Raw genomic sequence first — 23,915 nt, 5'->3', positions numbered from 1 at the left:
CACCTCCATTTCCCTGCCTTTGTTTAGGATACCTTAAAGATTATGTTCAACACTGTCACTTAGAGCAATATTTCTTAAATATTAATCAGTGCATAGGAAGTCTCTAAAGTCCTTTCTGAGTGGGGCCTGCAATTCCTGGGAGTCTCATTTCAACAAACTCCTAGGCAAAGCCAATGCTGCAGTCTCCAAGCTACACCTTAAGTAGCAAGGTCATGCAGATATTTAGTGGGATTGGGCCCACTTGCATATAGCATAAACAAATTTCTTATCAGCTTCCTTCCCATCTCCGACTTATCTCCTCTCTCCCATAAAGTGTTACCTTGACATCACCTTCAAAATAAACTAGTTGCATTCACTTCATCCTAGGTGCTGTTTCTGGGAAAGCCCTAGGATAGGAATGTCCCTGGTCAGCTAGAGGAACATAAGCAAGAACTGGAGCTGAATGAGTAGGTTAAGTAATGGGATAAGGAAAAGATTGTGTGGAGGTAATAAGAGAAAATCATACAAGACAACTATAAGGGTTGGAGATTGCTTCAGTACAATGAGAGGCTATTATAGAGTTTTGAGCAGAGGTTGAAAAGATAATATGCTCTGACATTAATATGCTCACCCTAGCTACCAGTGGGGTCAAGGGCAGAAACAGACATCAGTTCAGAGGTTACTACAGAAACACAAGATGGAGATGATAGAGGAACATGAGGAACTGAGAAGAAAATTGAATAAAGTAATTGACTCAGTAATTGACACACAAGTAACCAGATTCTGAACATCCAAATGAAGCAGTTAAGCAAACAGTTGTATTGTAACAGGATTTAGGAAAGGTCTGTACTAGGAAATATAAAAGTGGTCAACATCAGCATGTTAGTGCCTTTTAAAGTCATGGGACCATGAAATCAGTTAGAAAGTAAGTGTAAATAGAAGAAAAATAAGAAGTCTAAGAACTGAGTCCTCAACTTTAGTCTTAGGAACTGGAGGTCAGTTATGCTCCAAGTCAACAGTAGTAATATCTGTGTGCAGAGATTCTTTGTAGTTGTTGTTGTTATTATTATTTTTACTGCCATTATCTTGCCTTCAGTGTTATGTCTGTGGAGCCAAAGACCCAAGGGAAATGCAGCATCCAATGACTTGTCATTCTGTCTCACTGTGGCCCTGCCAGTTGGGTAGCACATGAAAGGAATAAAGAAATTTGACAATTCAAAACCGGCAATAAAATTAAATGAGATTTCAAAAGTATTACATAAGTAAAATATCTGATGGAATGAAAATAAAATGTGTTTTGAGCCATATAATGAAAACATTAAATTGTATGAAGAAAACCAAATAAACGCAAAACCTGATGAAGCAGAGGAACACATACAACATCAATGGAGTAGACAGAAATGACACCTAACAATAACCTGAACCCAGGAGAGGGTGATGACTTCTACAAGGCATGAGGACTCCATTATTACAGAAACCATAAAAAGCAGGTTTCCAAGTAGGTAAGGACATGGGGAGAACCAAATTCTGTGCCTAGACCCCAAACCTTCCTTGATACAACCTCCACAGGCCTGAGATAGAACAACTGTCTTTTAAACAGCAAGGCTGAGATGTTATCATAGGATATATCAGATCCATACCAGACTTAAAATACATGTTAGTTTCAGAAAATGGTTTTTGTGAAATTGGAAAGCACCTATGTTTAGTAGTTGTTAAGGCTTAGATGTGAGGTGTCCTCCAAAAGCTCAGGTGTGAGACAATTCACGAAGGTTGGAGGAGAAATGATTGCATTATAGCCTTGACCCAATCAGTGAATAAAGCCCTGATGGCTGAAGTGGTAGGGCGTGGCTGGAGGAGGTGGGAATTGGGGTGTGCCTTGGGTATGTATTTATATCTGTCAAGAGAAGTCTGTCTCTGTCTCTGCTTTCTGATCACATGTGAACTGTTTCCTTCTGCCACACTCTTCCACCATCATGTCCTGCCTTATTTTGATCCCTGAGGAATGGAACCCACCTGTTATGGACTAAGACTTCTGAAACTGTGAGTCCTCAAATAAACTTTCCTCCTCTACAGTTGTTCTGGTCGGGTCCTTTAGTCACAGCAGCGAAAGAGCTAACTAAAATAGTAGTTAAAGTATTAGAAATATTTTGAATGATTTGATTTATAAAACTAACATGAGTTTAGAACTATAAATTAAGCCATAAAATAATTAATTTTAGAATTGTGATGTCCTTCAAAGAGAGTTTAATTATGTTTCTAAACAGTGTCAGGATACTCAAGAAAACCTGGTATCCACCTAAATATTTATACGTTTAACTTCTAATTATTTTAAAAATTCTTAATTACTTAGGAAACTTTTGCTTATTGGTATCAGTTATAATTCTTAAAAAGAAACCAAGTGGCTTTATGTATAATTGTAGTTTTTAAACTTCAAAATTGTTTTACTAATTTAATTTATAAATGGGATATAACATTAATTTAGAGTCTTCTTGATTCTAACAAGTGATTTTTAAAAAAACATTGCATCTAAAATAGAGGAAGATATACACATTAACTTAGAAATATAAGGAAGTGTGTTTTTTAAATGCTTGTGACTATAATAAAGTGAATATTAATTTTAAAATATTATATCTAAATTAATATAATATTATATCTAAAATGGAATGCCTTTGTTCAAAAGTTCCATTCTAAGACAAAAATTTTAAAAATCATCCTTGTTTTTATACTTCTCAGTTTTGGATAAATGAACATAGATTCTTATATTGATTAAACTTTACATAGTACACAGATATAGTTTTATTGGGGGAAAAAATTTGTCTTTAATAGGATACAAAAATAAATTCCACCAAATGAATAAATTCCTCAGTACTTCTACAAGTGGTAAACCTAATCAAATAGTGTTAGAACACATAGAGACAAATTCTTAGGACTCTCTTGTATAAATCAGACAACTATTTTCTAATGTGACCACTATGTCCATGAACAGGCCAAACTTATATCTTCCTGTTAGAAGTCAGTTTAGTGGTTACTTTATGAAAGCGGTATCTATAACTATATATCAAATGTATATATCTGGTATAGTATAATAAAAATGTATATTCATTTTAAGTATAAAGAAATTCAAAATTTTTTCCTGTAATCAATAGATACTAAAATAGCAAAATAGTTATTGATATATTCTGATTATTTTCCAAATGATAAGCATGATGTAAGCCTATATATATATATATATATATATATATATATATATATATATATATTTTTTTTTTTTTAACATGATAATCTAATGATAAAAATATTTTGTTCCAATTTTACAGCTGAGAGTCAGGGAATAGAAAGTTTACACTACTTTTCCAGGGCACACGGTGGAGTTCAAAGAGCAACAATTCTCTTTTTTGACTACTACGAAGCACCTGCTTTTAATCACATCATTGCAGTATATAAAAGTGCAACTTTTGTTAAACAGGAAACCTGAAAAATTATGTGGATACTAAATAGTGGGGCTGGTAATTAAAATAGGCAGAAGAAGTGATGCTAGATTCAAGACAGGTATTTGTTTTCAAGAGTTAGGAATGTGGTTTTAACAAGAAAGCAGAGTATTCAGGATAGATCTCCCCAGTCTTGTCCTTTGGTAGCCCAAAAAAGATAAAATAAATTATATTTAGTTTTCAGATGAAACTCAATGTCTTGAAGGTTCTGCCCTCTATGTGGGCAGAGTGGCCTGCTTCTGGCAACTTAGTAAAGACAATATTTCATTAGACTAAGTAGAGTAAGTCATTATTTATTTGAACATTTACCTGGACAGCTTCACACTAAGGCAAGAAATTTATTTTATGTCTGTTGAAACCAAAGTCTAGAGTGGATTCCTGGCTGAGCAACATATTAACAGCACATTGAAATGTGCTCCCCAAAGAAGCATCTGAAGAACTGAAACATAACAACTTCTGAATGTTAACAAATAAGAGATACAATCATTAATGCCTTTAGGAAATGTTCGACTTTCCTGAGGCTCATTTCTCTCTCCACCATTTGAAGAATTTGAACTAGAAGAGGACTTTTCCATCAGAGCCAGATAATTATTTTCTAGGGTATCTGTCCTATGTTCTCTGGAAAGCATCTCTGGTCTCTATTCACGAGCAATAGTAGCATTCACAGATGAGAATCGATGAATGAGACAAACACTGAGGCCCTTTCAGTTTTGAAATATTCATATTCTGGGAAATCTTTTGGTTAGTTGTTTGAATTCTTAAATGCTAATCCTCTTTAGGAAGAAACACAGAAGAACAAAATTAGGTAGAGATAAGCCAGTGTCCCTAGAAAGGAAAGGGATTATGTTTTAGGGAAATCTCTCAAGTTAGCATGCAATAATAATTCTTTATAACCATAAGTCTCAGAGGCCACACTACAAAGTATCACCAAAGTATTACTATACGACCTGTTTCTTAAGACAGAGGAATTTATGACTCCATCTTCATTTTTCCTACTTTGTTCTGACATCCAATGGCTTCATCTAAGAATATAAATCCTCCTGTCTTTGATTTAATACCTTTTCCCTGTATGAAACCTCTCTGTGAGTGGCTTGGCTTTTTGGAAACTTGTCTCTGCTTCCTAGTATCATGCTCTCATTCATTCTCATTTGTGTTGCTGCCATCTTGGATGATGAAAAGCTTCTCATCACCTGTGGAAATTGGCTCCCACATTCCCCTCTGAGTGATGGAGCTGTGGCAAAGGCATTTTTTTTGTACATAAAGTCAGAGCACCAGTCACTTCCCAAGTAACAAAGATGTGGATGTCCAGCATTGGGGTTTAGATTTAACATGAATGGAATAAGGTCAGTTGAACTTGAAGAGAGCTTCCCATACAGAGGAGTATCTCTATAGGAAATAATGAGCTTTTATGGAGTTAGTCAGTAAATTAGCAATTAGTATTTACTTAGTACTTCTAAATTCTCATCACCATCACTAAGACATTTTGGTTTGTTTTATTACTTAAATAATACATTCCTGTGAGTTTTCAAAATAAAAACACAGGGGATATAAAGTAAAATCTATATGTATGCGTACACAGCACACACACACACACACACACACACACACACACACACAGTCACAGGACTTGAGGTTCTTCACCTTGGCTTTTTCTCAACCTAATATAGCTCAAGCAGTTGGACATTCCTCATCTTTATGATGAAAGTGGAGTAATCCCTTGTCCAGACACATTATGCACTTTTAACAAGTACTCTTTATGGATGTTTAAGTTTTGTATTTCACATAATAATGCCATGATGAATAAATAGCCTTTTGCATGTATATCTGATGAATCATTCATATGAAAGAAAGGGTATGTTCCTTTAAAACTAGTAATTACTGTTAAATCATCCTTGAAAGTGGTTGCACAGTGTCTACTCTTCTGGGGGCCTTTTGAGGCAGTCATGAGAAGAAAAGTTTCAGATTTCTACATCATAGCAAATTGCAGATTATAAGAATTTGATAAATTGAGTTCTTTCTACTCTTGTCCTCTTGCTCTATGGTCTCCCTCCTATCTTTAAAATGTTTGCTACATACAGCAAATGGTTAAGTTGTACCTAGCCTTTGGAGAAGGTTTCGAAGCAGTTTCTAAGGAGAAAAGAACTTGTAGTCAAAATTATCTTATAAAATGTCTTAAAATAGCTCACAAGTACATTGTGCATAATTTTGTATCAACAAATTTGACATTAGTATGTATGCAGAAATGACAAAATTTATAGTAATGTACAATGTAAATTAAGTAAACATACAAAGTAGAATATCACATCACTGTATTCTTAAAGATTAATTATTATCAGTTCAAGGAGATACTAGCACTTTAAAAGTGCTCAAGAATTTATAATTACTAAGGAAAACAAATAATTACATTTCTCATCTTATATTTACCCAAATGCTTGAAGGAAACAGAATTAATAGTTAAAATGACTTTCCTATGAAAGAGACAAATTACAGAGGTGTGAGCTGATTTATAATTACTAAGGGAATTATAATACTGGATGTTCTCCAACTTGACCAATTTCAGAAACTTAGGGGAGCCTACAAACAATACATATCCCTAAGTCCTTTTCCAGGCCCACTGAATTTGAATCCTCAGATGGGAAAACACAGAACCCTAGTACATAAAATCTTTTCTATGTGATGTTGCCATGCATCCAGACTTGAGCCCAAGTAGTCAATGATCTCCAAGAACATTCCAGTTCCCAAATTCCAATACTATTGATAAATTTAGAAACATAAACTAAATAATCACTTTTCTTATCAGCTAGCAGAGAAAACTAGGAGCTAAGAAATAAAGAAATGACATTTCTCTTAACATTTTTCAATTTTTTTTAACTTGTCCTTTTTAAAATTGTTTGCATTTCAGACTTTCATCTATTATTGATAAATAGAAGGGCACTGGTTATTTTGCATTTGTGTTTCTTTCTTTCTTTCTATCAATTAGGAGATGAGCTCTGAGGTATTTAGCCCTATTATTAATGTATTTATGCCATCATTAAGGAAGCAGTTATTTTAATAGAAGCTTCCTTTCATTTCATTTGACTGCTTGAGGAAAACCAGTTTCTAGTAAGTTCTCTAATACCTGTGTAATCTTGACCAACATATTAACCCTCCAGAATTTCACTTCCCTGAAGTCGTAAATGACAGCACTGGCCTAAATGATTTATAAGGTGCCATACAACCTAAAAACCCATGAGTCTAAGAAACGCCATATTAAATCTACGTGTCTTCCCTTGTCTGATGTTGCACTTTAAAAGAGTCTTCAAAACCCAATACCTTGTGCTAAGCAGAGTATGACAAGTAAACAACACTCAATAGTTATTTACATGTCAAGTGTGGGTTTCAGTTCCACAATGCAATGAAGAATCTCAAGGTGAAAAAAGTTTCATCCAGGAGCTAGCGTCTAGCATGTCCAAGCATTCCTTACATTCACTCAGGCCTATAATCAAAGGAGTGTTTTCCCATCAATTAACTTGATTTTTCTTGACATGGAAATGACTGCCTTCCACACAAAATGCTTTTCTTTCTAAGTCATTCATGCAGAAATTGAACAATAGAGGGAGGAGGAAAGGAAAAGTGGAAATACTAGGAAATGATATTGGCCAAATTATTTTGTTAGTATTGTGTGCATGTATGAATATCTAACAATGAATCCCACCATTATGTACCTCCAATAAAAAGTATGGAAAAAATTAAGAAATAAAATTCAAAATACAAAGCTGGCAAAACTACCAATAAAATTCAATCACAATCATGATTAAACTCAAGACATAGCAACCATCTGAGTTGAACTAGAATGTAGATATATTTTCTCCTCCTATACTCATTTAAGTCTTCATACACATGGAGTCATATCTTTGCCATAAGAAAGGGAAATCTTTCTAATTAATACTCCCAATGATTACATGATGGAAAGAAAAACAAGTTGCTTAAGCAGCAGATCATAAGAATCAAGTGCCTATATAAAGAGTCAGTGTGGTAACAAACAAAATTGACATCAGATTTCATTAGTGATGGGATGAGGCTGTCATGTGTGAGGCATTGGTTCAAACCTTAGCACCACATAAAAACAAACAAACAAAGGCATTCTGCCTATCTACAACTACAATTTTTATTTTAAATTCACCAGTGATATTCAAAAAATTGGTTTTGTGTAATAATTGGTTTTAACAATAATGTAAGTTTGTAAAATAGATAATACTTGGCCATAATTATGGTGCATTTTATGCAACCATATAAAATTTTACAGTATCTGATCTTTATTAATGTTGTATCTATAAAAGGCATCAGTGAAAACCATTTGCCCAGCTATCAGTAAGTACAGTTAGGTCATTATGCATGCATGCAGTGTGTACACAGGAAAACACACAAACTTTAATAACAGCACCCCATCTCCTTCATGAGGAGCCCTTATTATTTCAAACACCTCCCAAAGTCTATACTTCCTAATACTGCTGCAATGGTGACTGAGTTTCACATGAACATTAGAGGGCATGAAAACATTCGAACCATGGTACCTCCCTTTTCTCAGCCTCCTTCCCCACTCAATATTTGCCCCTTCCCAAACATTTGGTACAGAACTGATGTTCTATTTTTTTCCATGTCCTTTGATCAGTACTAACTCTACCTCAAAATGTTGAGGCTTCAAATTGTTTAAAGATTATTTCATCCAAGCCAAATCTTACATGTGCTCAGTTGCTAAAATGATGTGATTTCAGGATATCTGTACAAACTCTTAAATCCATAAACTGTACCCTACAGGCTTCTCAATGGCTGAATTGCCTTTATCAGCAGGAAAGTCTTTGTCTTTCATTATATAAGGGAAGAGAAAAGGAAAAAAAAATTGCAAACATCCCCAGGTGATACAGCTTATTAGCTGAAAATCAATTACAATAAATATTAGAGTCATTTCACAAAGTAATAATATAAGATGGGGGGATACAGTAGAGAGTAACTGGCTCACCAGATGCTGGAAGATACACAGCATTGCTGCTGAGAAGATGGGAGTGAGAGGGAAGGGAAAATGGAAACACCATGGTTTGAATGCTTTTAATCCCCTCTAAATTTCATGTTGAAATTTAATCCCAATGAAACAGTACGTGGGGTAAAAATCTTTGGAGGTGATTGAGTCATCAGGGCAGAGCCCTCATGAATCAGATGAGATGCCTCTATTAAAGGTTGATGGAGGGAGTCCATTCCTTTTTATGTTTTTTTTTCCCCTTTATGCCATGTGAAGACCCAGTGTTCCTATACTTTGGAGGACAAAGTGTACAAGACATTATCTTGGAGGCAGAGAGCAGCCCTCACTGGACAATTGCACTTGCTATTGACTTGATCTTAGAATTCTCAGCCTGTAGAACTATGAAAAGAAATTTGTTCCTTATGGATTACACATACTTGGTATTTTTTTTAATAGCAGTACCATCAAGATAAGAAAAAGAGGAAAAAAGATGATGGACATCACAATTTTTTCCACTCAATTTTATCCTAATGCCTTTTAACATATACAAATGTGGTTTTGTTCACTTACTACTGAAACAAAAAAATAATTTCTAACACAATTGGTCTTACTAACTGAAATTATCTCTAAATGCTCTCAAATCTGGGCATCTGGATAGCAATTAATTAGGCCTTTTCACAGTTTGCTTCATATTGTTTATAAGAGGTTGTATAACAATTAACAGAAAGGGCTGATATCTGAACCTCGTTTTGGTGCATCAACAAGGTAAGTGACATTCAGTTCAGTGGCCTGTGGCTCTGTATTCTCATCATCAAAATGAACATATTAATAGTCATGACTTCAGGTCTTAATCTGGGTCCTGCTAAAAGTAAGACCTGGAATAAGGGAATAATGATAGTTAGGTTTGGGGAAAAGTAGTCCCTGGAATAAGGAATGAGGATCTAGAATGAGGCAGAGAAAGAAAAAAGGCCAACATAGGGTGCATTAATGAGGTGACTACTGCAGACAATAAGGGCTTGACTGGGCTACACTCTCCAGAGGTGTGTTCAGTGGGGAGCACTGAAGGTAGGACCTTGGAAGGATGAAAAAGTACAGGTATTGTGCAGCATCTGCTGTCTTCTACTGGTTGAGGTTTGCTGCAGTGAATCCCTCAACATCAGGGAAGATTCTGAAGCTGAAATCTGAACAAAGGTAGGTGCCCATTTGAGAGAAAGATTGAGTTGAACATGATTGATGCTATGGTCTATCACAGCTGCTGCTCAAATCAGAGGAAGGTTGAATAGGACCACATGGGGTTCTGGAGACATCTGCTGTACCTCCTGAAGTCTTATGGAGATGTCAGTGGAAAAATTCAGGCAAAGTACTTACTTCTGTGCTCACTCAGTTTAGGCTGACTAAATGTTAGTTATTTTATGACTTCATTTATTTCTAAGATTATTATTAATAATCAATAGCAAATAAATAACAATTAAATTGTAATACCATTAGTCATCCAGTTATTTAATTATTTTTCTGTCTTCTCTTCTAACTGTAACCATATGTCTTTCACACTATAGATTCAGGTAAATGCTAATAAATATTTTAATAAATATATGAATTGTAATATATAATTATCCACATGCCTCTCAACAGTCAGCTAAAGAAGTAATTTTGAACTAACTTGAACCAGACTGTAATTGTATGAAGGAAAGAATCCAAATTATTTTTATCATGAGTTTTCTACATTCCCATACCCTAATCCAGAGTTCATCACACTACTGGGCACTTGATAAATCTTGATGGACTTATTTGGATCTCTGCATTGATACTGCCCTCGGAAAGCATTTAACAAGCAAGAGAGTTCAGGCAATTGCATGGTTTTATGAAAACATCAATAAAGTGATGATTAATGTTATATCCAGTTCCACCAAGCTGCCTGTGCCCAGAGTCTTTCAAGGATTGAAACCATAGAAATAATAACATAATTGATCACTTCCCAGAATGCATTCTGGATGGCTATTTTAGTACAGCTAAAAAATAGGAAGATAATTACAGCATTTGGCTTCTGGATCATATTTCTCAGAAATAGTTTAATTTCAACAGAAAAAGTCACTGTGCCTTTTAGATAGGTTGCCTCCCCACTGATTTACTGGTTTGGCTGAAATCTTATCATATTTTTATATATTTATTTTATTTTTATATATTTATTTTATTTTAATCACATAGAGGTATATTATTGTCTGCATTTTTTAAATGAGGTAACTGAGCCACAGAGAAGTTAATTAACTTGCCAATGATCACGACTCTAGAGGGCATGCTCTTAACCACTCACTGCCTTGATCCTTGTTAACTCTAGGTGCACATTGGGAAAGATGCCTGTGGTCCAAGGTACTGCACCTGCCTTGCAGGGACTTGCATCCAGTGATGGATGCAAGAAGGAAAGAGACCTTTTCAGTACCATGGGCTCACTGCTTGCTTGAAACCCTTCCTTAAAGTAATACTAAGACATTTTAATGGTTTTGTAGATTTATATTTACCTATGGATACAGCAAAATCAAAGATTGGGAGAGGGGAGGCATAGAGACAGGAAGACTAATTAGAAGAATTTAGTTAGAACTATTTAGAGATGGTAGTTGCTAGAACTAGTGGAGAATCAATGCAGGTTAAGAATTTCCTGTTTTTAACTTTCTTTAGCAAGGGTGAACTATGTAGAAGATACACTTCGGACTTGAACTGTAGCATAGACTCTTGCCTGGCTCTTCAGCATGTGGGCCACTGTGCAGATTTTGGACTTGATAGATTCCATAATGATCTGAGTCAGCTCATTAAAATAAACATCTCTCTAGGCATACAAAAACACACAAAAAAGAGAATTTGCTGTTTTTGAAAGATAATTAGAGGTAAAAACGCTAGCACGTCTGAAGTGAATGAATCCAAGGTGATGTGTGCCTCACACAGCAAAATTCATATTTGCTAATAAAAGGTCTTTGAGTAGATCATAGAGAGAATCAACTGTAAGTTTGAAGAATTCCATTTGAGATATTGGCATCAAAGAGACACAGAAACTAGCCAAGGCACACTATAGTTGGTTTCCCACTATTGACACCTAAGTAACATGTGACTGCAACCCTGGCCTGGACACATGGCTCCATGTACACACTAAAGAATAATTCCTAATTTGCCCTCTTTCCCATTACTCCCTCCAAATTCAGAGTTCTAGGCAGGAGCTTTCAGTTAGCTGAATTTGCCACATGCTCAAGGCATGGCTACCAAGGGATAGGAAAAGATATCTAGCTCCCTTGGTTTTGTAAAAGAACACACTAATTCCCTCCGATTAACTACTAAGGGGAAGTCCAAAAGGAATGCAGACTCTAGGCAGCCAAAAATAAAAGGGCAAATGTCCACACAGCGTGGCAAGGAAAGAGCCAAGGAGGATGATTCATGAGCAAACAGAGTGATAGTAGTGCCATTTGTCAATGTAGAAGAATCAGGAAGACAATCAGGTTAAGGATATGGTGGGAAAAAAGTATGCAGCATTAAACCTTTTGAATTTGAAGCCTGTAGAATATTGTATTTGATGTAACTCCTACTATTCATTACGCAAATGATTTTCACTGTCTTTTCGTGGCTTCTAGGAGGAAAAAAGAAAGACAATTACCAAGGGATCCACCAGATTCAGAAAAATCCGCCCTCTGATCATTGCACCAGTTTTTTTTTTTTGTTTTTTTTTTTTACACCATTCTCTGCATTGCTGTGTTACTCCAGCCACACCTGGCTTTCTTTCAGTTCCTGAAATCTGTCATGTCATACAATTTTTTTGCTTCAGGACCCTGAGTCTGTGCCATTTACTCTGACTCCAATGCTCTTTTCCCTTTGTCTTAGCTTAGTTTAGTGTACTCATTCTTCAGATCTCAGACCAAATATCATTCTCTCAAGGAAACTTTCTAACATCTAAACTATCAAATGCTCTCTCAACACTTTGTATTTAGTTCTATAGCAGTTATCAAAGTTTAAAATTATCTCTTTGAGTAATTCTTACAAATTAACTTCATATCATCTACTTAATGATGATGAGACCATGTAAGATTTGTTATTACTATAACCCAAATGCCAAGTCAGATAATTAAATATTTATTTAAAAGGACCAAACTAGTCCATGAGTTAAAGAGTGAAACAATAATTGTATATAATAGTTCAGTTTTGAAGAGGAGAAATGTTAGCCCAAAGACACTAATTGGGATAATTACCACACAGATAGTGACTCAAGGAGTAAATTACATCACTCAAGAAAGAATGAAAATATTTAGGATGCATTATTCACCACGAACTATGAAGCAAATTCTTAATGTGATCCAGGAGTCAATTTGTATCAGAATCAACTAGAGATTGCATCAGGGAATCTATTTTTTTTTTTAAAGTGAACCCAGATGAGACATATATTTTAATATCTCAAAGTCACTATTTGTAGAATTCAACACAGAAATACTCTTGAAACAGTGTAAAAGCATGTATTACGGAATAGGTGTTCTACTTTTCCGTGAAAAAAGCAAAAACATTCACAGGTAGCTAAGGACATGTTGTTATGCAGAGAGTACCAGAAGAGGATTCCAAAACCTTGGGGCAAAAATGAGTCCTATGCTAGTTTCACAGTCTATACAACTACTGGCAATTACTTTGAAGGAAGAAAAATTGGGGAACTTTGTATAGTCCCTCTCATTTGGATATTTCATGAGGATTCAACATATATGATGGTGAACTTTTTAAAGTAGTCAGTTAATGTTAGTTAAGTGCATTTTGATCAATTTCAGAATTTCCTATTCAGTTCTTTTTTTTAAAGAGAAAGAGAGAGAGAGAGAATTTAATATTTATTTTTTAGTTTTCAGCGGACACAACATCTTTGTTTGTATGTGGTGCTGAGGATCGAACCCGGGCCGCACACATGCCAGGCGAGCGCGCTACCGCTTGAGCCACATCCCCAGCCCTCCTATTCAGTTCTTTAAGATTGTAAAATACCACTATATTAAGCCCTAAGTAAATTTCCATTTTGTGTTTGCATGTGTGGGTACTATCCACTTTTGTTCCTCCTATAACTGAGAAACAAAAGTATAAAACCTAAAACCATAGGCTATACTCAAAATTGTAAGCATCAGAAAAGGCACTAAGAAAATGGAACACTTAATCTACATCTTTGGAAAATAAGAATAACAGTCAGTCTGTCATTTCTTGTTGCCACTATGACATATAGTAAACAATTTCTTTTACTTCAGGTTGCATAGAAATGATACCTGAATAATCAATCATGTTGCCTGTGGTATCATGTAAAGTGGTAGAATGGTCTGATGGCTTGAGTACTGGTTTATGATTTGGAAGAACAGTTTGTAATTGTAGCTCTGCTGACAAATCTGCTGGCAGGTAAATCAATTTTTTGTTACATAGTACCACATTTTCTTTATTCATACATCAGCTCATAGATTCTTAGGTTATTTCTGTTTCTTGACTATCATGAATAATGCTGCAATGCATGGGAGTATAAATGTCTCTTCTATATACTGTACTTTTAACTTAAATGTTCTTTAATATGTTTTTAATTGTGCATTGTGTGGTAGTGGTGGTTTTATTATAATGGCATATATATTCCATAAATAATTCATACAATTTTTTTTCTTTTTTGGGTGGGGTATTGGGGCTTGAACTGAGGGGCACCACATCTTCAGCCCTATTTTGTATTTTATTTAGAGATAGGGTCTCACTGAGTTGCTTTGTGCCTTGCTTTTGCTGAGACTGGCTTTGAACTCTAGATTCTCCTGCCTCAGCCTCCCGAGCTGCTAGGATTACAAGCATGCACCACTGCACCCAGCAATTCACACAATTTTGAATACATATCTCTGGCCCTACTATAGGATCACCAAATCATAATGGTCAGTGATTTGGTAAATTTAAAACACCACCACCGGAACAACTACCATAAAAGCTCCCCAGATGAGGGCTGGGGATATGGCTCAAGAGGTAGCGTGCTTGCCTGGCATGCGTGCGGCCCGGGTTCGATCCTCAGCACCACATACAAAGATATTGTGTCCGCCGAAAACTAAAAAATAAATAAATATTAAAATTCTCTCTCTCTCTCTCTAAAAAAAAAAAAGCTCCCCAGATGATTCTAACAACCAGTCAGATTGAGATACACTAGGTTCAACATAATAAAGAATCAACCTTGGGAAATTGTTCTGTATTTAATGTCTTATTCTTATGTGGAACCAGAATATTATCACAAAGTCCTATAGCCACTAAGAAAACAAAATATGCACCATGAAATACATTAGTAATTGTGATAATTATAATGTCACAGCCTCGTAAAGAACAAAATTTTTGTTTTTCTTCTAGGAAAATTATTTCTGACTTTAGACTTTAAATACAGGTAAAGCTTTTCAGACTTGAACTATATCATCCTTTAAGAAGGATGTTCTAAGCCAGGTTCAGGGCACATGCCTGTAATTCCAGGGACTTGGGAGGCTGAAGCAGGAGGATCACATGTTCAGAGCCAGCCTTAGCAAAACCAAGGTGCTAAGCAACTAAGCAAGACTCTTCTCTAAATAAAATACAAAATAGGGCTGGGGGTGTGGCTCAGTAGTAGAGTACCCCTGAGTGTCTGTGGCCAGAACCCTTCCCCTGCAACAAAAGAAAGATGTTCTATAATATTTACTGAGTACTTCAAACTTTTGTTTATAAAATGGACCAAATATTTGAAGTAGACAAACAGAATGAGCTATTTTATATCAATACCTCAGTGTGCCAGAGAATTTAGTGCCTATCATATTAGTACTGGCTTCTCATGAAAATCCTAAATTGAAATAAACATAGTGGCAGAAACTTTTCTCTAGCTTTAATTATGTTTTTCCAACTAAACCATGAGTAAAATGGAACCTTGGAAGTGAGGAAGCATATAGCTGCTCTAAATGTCCAAAATACCCATCCACTTGATTCTGGATGTACCACTTATTAGTTGTATGAGGTTGAGTGAGTTATGTAAGTTTGTAGCATCTCAGTTTTCTGACCTGTAAAGTGGGATAATAACAGAATCGAATTCACAGTGGTGGTTGAAGAAGTGAAAGAATGAAAACAGGCAAACTGCCTGAAGAGTGCTAGTACATCGTAATGCTGCTGATTAACAAGTTTTTATCTCTAGCATTTTTCTGAGCTCTCCGAACACCTTCATAGCCTTAGCAATGAAAGGCCACAGTTTGAATTTGGATTTGACTTGAAAGTTGGTGCTTTTCATTTAGTATCCTTCCAACCTCCATTCAGGTATTCATTCAACACATATTAACTCATTGTAATCTCAGCATATAGTACAAATAAAAAGATGAAAAAGAAAAGACTCCCCTGCCTCTGGTTAAAAGTTTAGAAGACAAAATGAGAAATGTACATAAATATAAGGTGGAATCCAGGGCCACAGGAATCAGGGACATAGGAATTCAGAGACAAGAGTAAATTCCATATGGTAGGTGATAAAAGGCTGGAAGTAAGGATAAGAAAGTCCCTATTGTGGTATTTATTTTAGGTCAGCTGGTGCCATTCAGCAAGGCTCAGCAACGAGGGAAGAATTTTACTTCATGGATAAGTATCTGGCCATAAACACTTTAAAATCCCTTACCCTATTAGAATGATGCTCAAAGTGAAGGTCCTCAAGAACACTATCACTAACTATCCACATCTACAAAAAATTAGGGTTTTCTTGTCTTCCAGACCCTCAAACAAGAGTTGAAATTAATAATTCAAATACCTAGCCATAAGTTCATAAATCTATGTGAAGGGAATAGCATCTCACAGAGAACCTTAGAGCAAGATCTTTATGGTCCAATCTGGCCAGGTTAGAAATAAAGAAAAGATAGCACTGCTACCTAATGACCACTGGGTAGCCATGGAGAGAATTATCTGTTGGCATCTGCTCAACACTCAACAAGCAGATGGCCATGGGCACAGAAAACATCATGACAATTGGCATCTCATTGGAATGCTCTGGGCAGGGAAAGGGCCTGGAAAATGTCCTTCTTTGGCCGCCCTTCCTTCTGAAGCATATTGGTAGCACAGGATGGGAAAACTGCCTGACTGTTGCCAAGGGGAGCAGCGATGGCCTTTAAAATCTAGGCTACTGCAGCCTCCTGGGTAGTCAATCTGGTGCCTTTCACTAACCAGAGAGCATCTTAAAGATGTGTGTGCTGATCCTCTAGGACAGAGAATATCCCAACAGATTCCATTCAAAGTTGGCACATAGGATGACAACAATCCAAGTTCCAAGATGGTGGAGGGGTCTAAGTTCTCTCTTGCCGGGCCTATTGAGTCAGATCAATGGCAGAAGATTATTTTCTCTGTCTTAGAACCCTTACACTGGTGACACACAGTTAACCAAGTACATTTATGTTTTCAAGAGATGCCACTATATGACTAGGTTTGTTAGCTAGTAGAAGGTCATTACCAGTAATGATCTACTTTGTAGAGGCTCACTAATTTGGAATTTTTATTTTTTAATTTTTAATACATTTTACTGTATATATTTAAAGCTTACAACATAATGAGAATTGTGGTTATTATTTTGAAGCAAATTAACATATCTATCATCTCATATCTTTGTCCTGTGTGTGTGTGTATAAACAGTGATAATTGACTCATACAACATGGCTATAGTAACTATTATCAATTATAGCCCTCATGTTATATATCAGATTCCTAGACCTGGTTCATCCTACCTATCTGCTATTTTGTATTCTCTCAATGTATCAACCATTTCTTCCTCCATCTATCCCACTCATTGTATTATTCTCTACCTCTATATATTTAAACTTTTAAAAAAGATTCCACATATAAGTGAGAGCATGCAATATTTATTTCTGTTTCTGGCTTATTTTACTTAACATAATGTTCTCCAGTTTCACCCTTGCTGTAATAAATGGCAGGATCTTCTCATTTTTAAAAGTTGGACAGTGATCCATTGTTGAATCATGGTTTTCTTCTTAAAATTTGAAAATTTATTTATTTTTTAAAAATTTATGGTCTGGTCCTATTTATGATATTGACTAACATTTTGAACAGATACCTTAGTCAGTGGATATTAAAACATTCATCTATTACATCATAACACACACACAATCACAGAAAGTTTAGTCTTAATTTATCCTTGAGTAGACTTCTCTCAATCAACAATGAATAAGCAACAATGTCAAACTAACGTCTGGCTTCTATCTCAGAAATTATCAGCTTAGTTTCAGCAATAAGGACAGCTAACCACCAAAAATCACTCTAATGTGAGATAGATATTCTTTTGATATAAGTTGTTTTTACATAAAATTTAATTTGCATTTTCAAATCAGCTTTAAATATAGTTAAATACTGCCTCTCTGAAAAAACATACAAACTAACCATCACAGCCAATGCACCCAAGATTCCCTTGACTTACATTGTTCTTTAAATTACCTAAGCTGTCTTGTGTCATGCAGATAGATTTTTAGAATAGAGAAGCCTAATTGTTATTTCAATTTTCTTAGGGCTTGAAACAGTTTAACAACAATGGTGTTTGATTATTCAGTAATTCATCCATGTTAACCAGAAAATAGCTAGTTTAGAGGAATGTCTGATCACAGCTTTGGTTAAGGCAAAGAAGCTGCAATCAGCTACAAAGTAAGTAAAATATTATGGCATTATTGCTTAAAAAGCAAGTAAACCTGATAACAAAAATACATGCCTTCATAAAATATTATATGGAATAAATATTTGAGATAAAGTGATAAGCATGCAAACAAAGGTTGTGAATACTGATGAAGTTTGACAAAAAAAAATCACTAAACTCATATTTTTATATACAGCTACCAAGTATATAATCCAAAATTGTTCCCCCAGGAAATTAAGAAAAAGTGCTAGATAAAGTCCTTTTCTCATTTCCATAATGGGGAAGAGAATTTTACTCCTCTCTCAAAGAGGAAGCTTCACTGTTCTATTCCCTTACTAATTTGTCTTTAAAGTATGACTTGTGGCCACTCATCAGGCATTGTCTGAGGGTTTGGCTTTATTGTTCTCCCTCAGCTGCATCAGTAGGTGGTAAGGAAGTTCCTGGTTGGGCTGGCTAGCATTGGCTGTGCAAACCCAACTCTTTCTACCATCATGCTCCAAACTGTAAGTTGGATGGTAGGAGTAGTTAAAATTCCAACTTCTCAATTTTTTTTTAAGATTAACTGAACCTTTCTCTGCATCCCTATAAACCTAATGAAACCAAGAAGCAGACAGCCAGCTGTTGTCTTAAGGGGTTGTCCTTTGATTTCACTCCTCATTTTCTTGACAACTGATGCCACAGTTGGTTCATATGAAATGAGGTTTGTGTCTAGCAGAAGAATCCTATTCCAATGAGTAGGGTTAAATTTGGAGCCCATTTAAAATAACCTATTTGAAATATATTTTTATTTTAGATTATCAAGCCAAACTTGCTGGGAGAGCTAGCTGCACAAAATAAAATCCTCCTAAAAGACATGCAAATTCATCACAAGTACACTCTTTATCCAGGTAAACAGATCATGCTCTAAGCAGCAATAGTTAAAGTCGAAACATGATTAATTCATAATGTAGCATTTAAACGTGAGTACCTCCAGCCAGGATCTTCTCTTCCAACTCTGCCATTTGTTTCTTATAGGCCCTTAAAGCTGCCTCTTTGAAAGAGGGACGGATTCTTTTTGGCTTTGTGATTTCCACTGGAGGCTCAGGTATGTTTTGGTTTTCATCTTCTCTTATTTCCATTTCAGATGCTGGTTCATGTAAGGGTTCCAATTCTCCTTCACTAACTACATCATCTGCCTGGCCATCATAACCCTCATCTTGTGGGGTTTCATAAGGTGTTTCATACGAAGGGTGATCATATTCCTGCATTTGTTCATCTGTTTCAGTAATACTAGTCCTGTTTTCTAGCTTAGCAAGGACTTGTTCCATGACTTCAACATAATCTGTTTCATTATCAGCCACTGGTTCACTGTAGTCCTCCTCATCCTCTGCTTTGTAGTAATAAGGCTCTGTATAGACATCAGAGTCAAGGGTGGTACTAGATTCATTGGCAGTTGATTGAGATAATGTACGAAATCTTCCCATTAAAGAAGAGCCACTGTCCTCATACCCACTAAGACTCTGTGTGCTTTTGTTCCATACTACTTCCAAGGCTGATTTAGCTCTCTGTAGTGTAGATCCAAATTTTGGGAAGCTGAAAGTCTTATCAGAAAGGTCAATGCTTAATCGACTATGCCAAGATTTGGATGGGGCATCCTCTGAATCATCACTTTGCAGTTCACTTTGGCTTCGATACATCATGGGCAACTGGCTTTGGTTTTGGTACAGCTCATTAGAATTAGTTTCCTGATAAGAATCATATTGGCCAACCCACTGGCCTTGTGGTTCATTATCTAAGCCAGGGCATGGAGAAGAGTTGTCATCTTGGGTTAAATCATAGCTTTCAGAGTCATCTTGTAGGTCACTATGGCATTTTCCCAAGTCTTCTAGGTCTTTATTGAAGACTTCCAGCTGTTGGTCAGATAAACTGTTTGTGTCATAATCAAACACTTCCTGGGTGGATGAGTCTAAACCTAAATCAGTTCCTTGCTCTCCTTGATTCCATTCCTTCCATGGGGAAAGATCCTCATGTAAAGAGAGCTGAGAATCACTGTAATGACTTTGGTCTCCAGATGGACACACCATGCTATTACTCATTCCACTATCCACAGTTTCTGTGTTCTCAATTTCACTGTGCACTTGGACACCCTGAGTACTCTCAACGAAACGCTGGTCCTGAGGACTGTCATACAAGGTGGGTATACCCTCCTGTTTCCTCTGCCAAAGCTCCCGGTCAGAAGATGACAGGAGGGAGCTCCCATTAGTTCTAGTGAAATACTGATTTTCTGAAAAATCTTCAGAGTAAGACTGACACAATTTGGAAAAATCTGATTCTGAACGACTAAGTTTAGCAGTGAAAAAATCACTCTGTGAATGCCAGAGAGGCATTGCATCTGCATATTGGGTTGTGGTTTGCTTTTCCAAGTTATTTGATTCTGGCAATTGTGAGGAAATTTTATCATAATCTGATTTATTTGAAATTTTGCTGCTGTTAGCAGTTTTATTCTTAGATCTGGCACTGTGTGATTTGGAACTTGACTTGGAAGTACTTCCTTTTGTTGGAAACTCTGGCTTAGAAAGCACAGCATAACTGTTTCTATTGAAGTCAGATTCCAGCTCTCCATCACTGTCATCAGGTAACTGCCAATTGTTCTTTTTGGTTTTGGGCTCTGGAGTAGATAACTTCATATCCATGCTCTCATATGTCTGGGAAGATGGAATTCCTTTCTCTTTTCTTTCTCTGATATCATAAGTCAGAATATCTGTTGAGATTCCAATACCTGTTCCTTTGAGTTTATATGATTTTTTTAAGACAGAATCCCTTTGCTGAGGAGTTTCAAAGTATACAAGTATGGGTCGAGGCTTTGCATTTGGGCAGTCCCTTTGGTGTCCTATCCTCTGAGCAAATTCAATTTTAATAGCATTTGGTGCATCTGAGAAACCCATTTTATCTATTAGAATTTGGTACACCATACTTTCAATATATTCAAATCTTTCTTCAGGAACATTTAAAAATCTCAGGCTTGCTTTGCTACCCATATGACCTAAGTGTTTAATATAATCATGGATGTCTCTGGTTTCCCTCCGAGACTGGACAAACCCTGTACGTAGCTGTTCGATTTCACTTTGCACAACCTCCACACTGCTAGAGATCTCATCAATGGAGTGCTTGAGAGCATTGACGTGCCCTCGTAGTTCAGAGAGTTCTGTTTCAATCTGACTTATTCCCTGAAGCTCCTTAAAGATCATTTCCATGACATCATGTGTTTGGCTAATGCAGCCAGAGGAACTGAATCCTGGTTCTAGAACATTTGTCTTTGGGTTCCGGGCAGTTCTGTCTAAAGATTTGCTTCTTATTCCCCAGGTCTTCTTCATGGTGCTCAACTCTGAATCGGAGGAGACACATTCTTGACTCTTTTTCCACTTCCTCAACTTTCGTAAAGCTCCCAGTTTTAAGCTATGCAGAGTGCGCTCCCCATCAGAACTGCCCTCAGAGGGTGCAAGGCTGCTGGAACTCTTCCTGTTGCGTCTAACTGGCATGGTGTGTGCAGATTGTGCCTGGTTTTCTGTACTACTCCTTAGTTCATTTAATGATTCTGAGTAAGAGCTCTCAACTGAAGATAGCTCTTGAAACAGATCCTCATTATCACCGTTGGTTACTTTAATATTCCTTTGCAGGCCATTGGCAATAGCTACTCGGTAACTGAATGTTGGTGAGAGGGAAAAGTCTTTATTAGTCTCGTCTTCTTCAGTAGATAAGTTGCGAGTGGACGAACACTTTGCAATCTTCTTTACAGTGCTTTTTAAGGTATTAGAAAATTTGGGGGGTTTGGTGTGGCCAGCAGTATGAAAATCTTGATTCTTTTTTTGCTGATGATTCTCTTTTTTTTTTGTTGTATTCCCCAGTTTCTTTGTAAACATTCCTTTGCAAAGCTTATGTATATAAGGTAAAATCAAGCTCTTGATAAGATTAGCCACCATGGAGAGAAATTAGTGCAAGCTTTTCTGCCCCAACAAAGTAAACAAGGTATTGGGATGAAAATCGGTAAAGCCAAGGCAAGCATCACTATTCACTATTCAAATGTTCTGTGAAACATTGAAAATAGCAGGAAAGGCAGTTGTGGCTCTGCCACAAGGTCAATGTCCAGTGAAAACCAGTAATGAAGCTCCATTTGTGAAAGACATTCCTGGAGGAAGGGATTCACGAATCTTATTTCCACATATCTTCATGTCCTGTCTGAAAAGAAAAGAATGTTAAAATGAATATAAGAATTCAATCCTTAATTCATCCCACTTCTGAATTTTTCCAAAAGTATTTGTGACACATCATGCATGAAAAAATTGCAGAGAGGTCAAGGGAATATCTGAATTTAAATACAAATTTTCTTAGACATTTTTGTCTTTTCCTAAATCACTTATGGGTGGACATAATTAAAGTGGTAATAAAAGGTAATAAAGACTATTTTTAAAAATATGCTAATAGAATAACAATTCATACCTAAAAGAACAAATAAGAAGAAAAAAATTAAAATGACAATTCAAGTCATATTAACTTCTTAATGCCATTTCTACTTTATTTCCTTTCCTAAAATTGTTTTTATTCACAGAAACAAAGAGACTTAAATTTAAGTATAGTCTCCCTCCCCCAGATTTTTTAAATTAAGAAAATTTATATGATTCATGTATGAAAGATTTTTTCTTATACAAATAAACTCCACATTTCTAGCTATTTAATGATTGGTAATTTCTTAAGTAATTATTAAAGTAATCCAAATTATTTCATATGCTAAATAAGTACCAAGAAAAAAATAGTTCTTACATAGGTACCAAACTTGTCAATGGAATATCATGACTTGAAAGTAAATTAAGGATACATCAGATTGGGCATTGTAAAAATAGTAAATAAACAATAGTAAAATATATTTGAAACTTCAGGTGATACATACAAATTTTGAAAATCTGTGGCTTGAGGCAGCAGAACCAGGCTGATCAACCACTGCAAACTCCTTGTGGATGGCTGAAAACCCATGCTGGGGTTGGGACCATGACAGCAGATAGGGTTCCAAATCACACACATTAAAAAATTGTGCCATGGATAAAATAAGCACACAGATAATCAAGAACTAGTTGATTAGAGTTAATTTTATAATGTGTTGTGTTGAAATGCAAGTGACCGTACAACTACATAATCTTTATAATGGCTATTTTCTTGAATTACATGAAAAAAAAAATTCAGATTTTTTTTACTAGTTTTACTGGTTTACTAATACAGTATCTTTTATGCATTCGAGTTTTGTTGACTTGAATTGAAAATTTTATCACTGAAATGAATTCCAGAATAAAAGTAACAGCCAAAAGCCTTGCTGGTATTGAAGCATGCATTTGGATGAGTAAATAATCTGCCCAATTCACCAAAGCATAAATCATAAACTGCAAATTTTTTTAGGAATCTACTGACCCTTTTTTTAATCAATGATTAAAAACTGTATAGAATAGTGGCAGTCATTAGGCATATTTCTATATGCACATAATATAACTTCTTTATCAGCTCTTTGCACTTGGAAATCTGCCAATTTCACTTCAATCAGATTCTGCAGGGACTTGGGGAACACATGCTCTGGCCAAGAGCCAAGCTTCTCAAGAGACAGGGAGTATAAATGAGAAAGGGAGGGGGAAATAGGCTGATAATAAAAGCCTGTGTCTTTCTGGATTTTATAAGTTTGTCAGAAGGTAATTCCTCTTCTCTAAAACAATTTGGTATTCATTCACAATTACAAACTAGGACCTGTTTTCTACTAATAAAAACGTCATGAAATTGACTCCCAAATTAAGTTTCA

At 35.9% G+C, this 23,915-nt stretch overlaps 1 protein-coding gene across 2 annotated transcripts in view; it reads right to left on the bottom strand.

Annotated features, from left to right (window-relative positions):
• The window catches only part of Unc13c (unc-13 homolog C), a 539,205-nt gene extending 517,146 nt beyond the window's left edge, over window positions 1-22,059 (bottom strand). For both annotated transcript variants that reach the window (XM_076848586.2, XM_076848585.2), the window contains exon 1: window positions 19,068-22,059. In XM_076848586.2, the coding sequence (XP_076704701.2) occupies window positions 19,068-22,059 (2,992 nt within the window). The remainder of the gene's footprint in view (window positions 1-19,067) is intronic.
• Between the last annotated feature and the right edge of the window lie 1,856 nt (window positions 22,060-23,915).

This window comes from Callospermophilus lateralis, chromosome 3 (assembly GCF_048772815.1).
Source record: "Callospermophilus lateralis isolate mCalLat2 chromosome 3, mCalLat2.hap1, whole genome shotgun sequence".
Lineage (NCBI taxonomy): Eukaryota > Metazoa > Chordata > Mammalia > Rodentia > Sciuridae > Callospermophilus > Callospermophilus lateralis.
Note: the sequence above shows the minus strand (reverse complement) of the source record. Positions and strands in the feature narration are given on the sequence as shown.